Genomic DNA, 4,556 nt, shown 5'->3' with positions numbered 1-4,556 from the left:
GCAGTAGGGACACTGGCTGAGATGCCTGCTGCTGCTGCCTGCAAAAGAACAGTTTAAACTCAGCTATTCCCTGTGCAGTTCAGTGCCCAGAGTTAGGAGCAGTTTCTGGCATCCTTGTTAGTTTCACTCCCAGTTATTGTTGGGGGTGTGTGACCATGGCAGGGGTAGTTCTTTTCTGCCCCCGGGATGAGGGGATCTCCTAAACACAATCAAAATCAGGAACCTTTTCCAAGTTCAAATCTATCCCGTTCCCTCCCCAGCAGAGGATCATGGTCGTGATGTCCAAACTGCTTGCAGATCCTCTTTGAAATGTTACTATTTAAAAAAAACAACACAAAAAACATGGAGAACATGGTGAAAAGATGTGTCAAGATGATTAGGGTTTATTTTGGGCAAAGCAATTTTGCTAAAGCAACTAAATATTCACAGGGAAAGCAAATAGCCCCCATAGACAAAACCACAAAGGGATTGGAGGGGAAAACTGAATATTCAGGGAAATTATTGTGCCTCCTTTGAAAGAAATAGTAGTTTTCATTCCAATCCACCCTCTTTATATATTGATTTAAACACCTGAAATGTCCTTAGGACATTGGGTGCAATCTCAGAGCTCTTTTTGTTTTGTCCTGCCTGCAGAGTGCAGAGGCTGAAATTGACAAAACTTTCTCTAAATATCTTGTATATTTCATGAAGGCTATTCCAGTTGTCCTTCATTCACCCCTGACTCCTTCCCCTCCCTCCCCGGGCTCCCTTTCTGGCTGGCTGGCTGTGGTTTTTGTCTTGGTTACTTATTCTTTGGCAGACCCAGCCCAGCGGCACCTGCTGGCTCTCTGCAGGCAGCAGCCCACACAGGCTGGTTGCTGGGGTCGCTGCTGGTTGGTGGCAGGCTGCAGCTGCATTGTTTGTAACACATTTATACACATACACATATATACAGTCAGAGGTGAAAGTAAGCCGGTCTGGTTCGGTACAGCATACTGGCAAGAGCCAGTACACCGTGCTGGACCACATCGACTTCCACGACAGAGATTGAAAGGGCTCTGGGCTGCCCGCGGCTGAGCTGGGGTGGGGATTTAAAGGGCTCAAAGCTCCCAGCGGCTGCGGGTAGCCCAGAGCCCTTTGAATCCCGGCCACGGCTCTGGTGGCCGGGCTGGGGCCAGGATTTAAAGAGTTCTGGGCTTCCCTCAGTGGCAGGAGCTCTGGGCCCTTTAAATCCCTGCCCCAGCCCTGCAAATCTTGGGGTTCCCCCTGGAGGCCAGAGCCTGGGCCCTTTAATTTGCCCCTGAGCCCTGGGGGGCTCCCAGCCACCTCTGCAGCTGGGAACCCCTGGTTGATTTAAAGGCCCTGGGTTTCCCAGCCACAGCTGGTTTCTCAGGGCCTTTAAATCTTGAGAGGCCACGCCTCTTCCAGATGAGGCCACGCCCCCTCAGGACTTCGGCAGTACTGGTAAGTCCTGTAAGTTGCTTTCACCCCTGGGGAGAGCAGAGTTAGTCTGTCAGTGAACTACAATAGTCACTTCTCAGTGTTTGGTTGATTAAGAAAACAGTTCTTCACAACTGTTAAAGAAAGAGAAAAATATTAAAGGGCACAACAGTTTAAAAAGATGAGTTCTGAAAAAATAGTGATGACTAATGTTTCTGGAGGGGTATCATCAAAGCACTAGGATGGGAAGTGCATCGAATTCACTGTAACCACCTGAATGCTACTGAACATTCCAAGCACAAGATACCTGCTGAGCTGCAGGTAGTACCATTGTGAGGTTTAGTACATTTCTGAAAGCAGGGATTCAATTACTATCTGTCTCCACTGCAATTACAAGGCAAATACACCTACTAGTTCATCTGATGCATGTCTGCAGCCTCCAGCATCAGGATAAATGACATTTTCTTTCTTCTGGCCCCGAGTGGGTGGTTTTGTTGGACGAGCCTGATATCCACCTTTACTAATGGGAGGAGGAGCTGGTCTGAGAGTTGGTGTTGGCTCCCGTCTTTTATCTACTGGTCTGTGACCTCGAGCATCCACTTTTTCGCCATTAGCCTACACAAAGCCAGAGAGAGAAAAAACTCTTTATAATTAGGATCATTATTTTAAAAACATGTACATCAACTGTATAAAATATAAAAATAGCATACATCAATTTATTAGCATATTTTAGGTATCATTTTGCCTTCTAACTCTCACATTTTAGTCTCAAGAAATACACTTATTCCTTGCAGGAAAAAGACCTGAGTATCATTTTGAGTAGCTGAATGAAAACATCTGTTCAATGTACTTTGGCATTAAAAAAGCGAACAAATTGTTAGGACAGTTAAAAGATGAAATTGAAACCAATACTGAATATATTGTAATTGCCCTATAATACTAGCCTCCCATCTCAAAACAGAAATAGCAAAAATAGAAAAGGTTCAGAAAAAATAAATAGCAAGAAACTTAAACCTGATAAAAAGAAATAGATTATTTTGCACAACTCATGGACACTGGACATGGAGCTTCAAGGTATTAGCAGGATTCAAAAAAGAATTAAGCATCTATACGGATAACAATCCTCTGAATAAGGGAAATAGCATAGACCAAAACATTCAGATCTGATCCTTCACACCCTAACTGTGAGCAGCCCAGTGAGGGCAATGAGACAACTCTCACAAGTAAGACCCACATGTGTAATGGCTGCGAGATCAAACTCTTAGAAACATCAGAAATAAGCAGTGTACATTAGAAAATGGCTGGGAAGTTATTTGGTAAAATAGTATATCAGAAACATATTCAATTTATAGACCCAGTCAATTATGCCACATATGAAATAATTTCTTATTTTTGAACCTGGTATTCATTTGTTTAGGGATTTGTACAAGATTTTAAAAATCCAATTTTAAATCAAATATTGACTTCTCTTAAATTTCTTTCCTTAAGCAAAATTAATATACCAGCTATACACATTTTTATGCCTTAATTTTAGACTGGCCTTGGTGGGTTTTTTGTTTGTTTGTTGTTTTTTAATTCTGTTTCAGAATGTTATCTCTCTCTTTCTAACTCCAGTGCAGTATGAACTGGGAACCAGTTCCTTCCTTTTGTTGCTCATTTAGAGGCTGATTCAAAGCCCACTGAATCAATGGAAAGACTCCCATTGACTTCAATAATCTCAAGGCATTATTTAACACACATTTTGCTATTCTTTTACTTACGCAGAGTTTGCTTCTCATGCTCTTAAATAAATGTTAAAATTGCTAAATAAATGTCCTTACTTGAATATGTCTGAACATGTAATTAAATCCAATCTTACCCTGGGAGCGTTGTCACCTTCCTACAAAGAGAGAGAGAGGGAAGAGAAAGAAAATACATCAGAAAACAGGAGAAAAAAACCCTACAGTTTGCTGTTACACATATGAGAAAAAAACAATTACAATTTTCCTTGAACACCTTAATCTGATGATGAATATGTTCGTGAGATAATTAAACATTTTATTTTTGTAATTTAACTAAATTAAAAAGCTTATAAAGTCACACATACAACTAAGTAAGATCAAGCATTACTATTGTTATTATTAATTATTATCATCATTACTACAACCTCATCATCATAATCTAGAGAAGCCAGGGATCTAACTGTGGAAACACAGAGCAGACACAGCAATAGCAGTTTCATGATGCTGGCTTGCTTAAACGTCTTGGTAACCTTCCCCTGCTGAAGGTACTGACAGTGAAAGGCACTTTGTGTTCATATATATACCAGACAGTCTGATGTCTCCTGGCTTGCTAACGATAGGTCTAACCAGAAAGAAGAGTTATCGTTCCACTGTTAATATTTAATCTCTTTGCTCACTTTGTGCCTGAACAAATTCCCCAGTTGAGCAACATCTACATGGAGGCCGTGTAGCTACATGTTACACATCCCCCACATATCTGGTGGCATAGTTTAAATATATAAATCCTGAAAATCACCCTCTTCTTCAAATTATGTGAATTTAAAATTTTCCTAAAAATCATTAGCCTTTTGAAACACCTGAAAAGGTGCACATCCAACCGACTGAGTTGAGGGAAATAATGTTAAATGTCACAAAAAAGCAAGTTACTTACTTTCTCCTCTTGGAAGTCTTTGACTTTTTTAAATATTCCATTAAATATGTACCAAAATCATATAATACACAAAGCTAAGCTATATTGTTCAGTGCATACTTCAACATACATTTCTATGAGTATCAAACCTTGGGAAGGCTATTGAGGCAAGTACATGATGCTTACAGGATAACGATCTTTCTTACTGCAGCACTTAGAGGTCCTGATCAGGGGTTAGAGTCCCAGTGGGCTAGGAACCACACACACAAATAATAAAGGTAGCTCTGCCCTGAAGAGCTTACAAAATATAGCCCTTATGCAGCAAAGCACTATAGCATTTCAGTTTGAATGGGACTACTCATGAACTTAAACGTTCATCACATTCTTAAGTACTTTGTCAGTTTGGGGCCTATCAATATATAATTAATATAATTTAATTGATAAAAGTTGATTCCTGTCTAATAACTTCTTTTTTTTTTTAAAGTCTGATTTCCAGAAATGCTCAG

The 4,556-nt window shown here is 40.4% G+C and overlaps 1 protein-coding gene across 3 annotated transcripts in view; it reads right to left on the bottom strand.

The window, feature by feature from the left end:
- FGB (fibrinogen beta chain) overlaps window positions 1-3,652 on the bottom strand; it is a 14,009-nt gene extending 10,357 nt beyond the window's left edge. Inside the window, exons 1-3 of one of the 3 annotated variants that reach the window (XM_032779098.1) lie at window positions 3,566-3,652; window positions 3,278-3,298; window positions 1,831-2,034 (exon numbers count right to left, since the gene is read on the bottom strand). In XM_032779098.1, the coding sequence (XP_032634989.1) occupies window positions 1,831-2,034; window positions 3,278-3,298; window positions 3,566-3,640 (300 nt within the window). In that variant the 5' untranslated portion in view covers window positions 3,641-3,652. Of the gene's footprint in view, window positions 1-1,830; window positions 2,035-3,277; window positions 3,299-3,523 lie in introns of all 3 variants that reach the window. The other 2 variants (XM_032779096.1, XM_032779097.1) reach the window with 2 other exon arrangements.
- Between the last annotated feature and the right edge of the window lie 904 nt (window positions 3,653-4,556).

This window comes from Chelonoidis abingdonii, chromosome 5, assembly GCF_003597395.2.
Source record: "Chelonoidis abingdonii isolate Lonesome George chromosome 5, CheloAbing_2.0, whole genome shotgun sequence".
Taxonomy (NCBI): Eukaryota; Metazoa; Chordata; order Testudines; family Testudinidae; genus Chelonoidis; species Chelonoidis abingdonii.
Note: the sequence above shows the minus strand (reverse complement) of the source record. Positions and strands in the feature narration are given on the sequence as shown.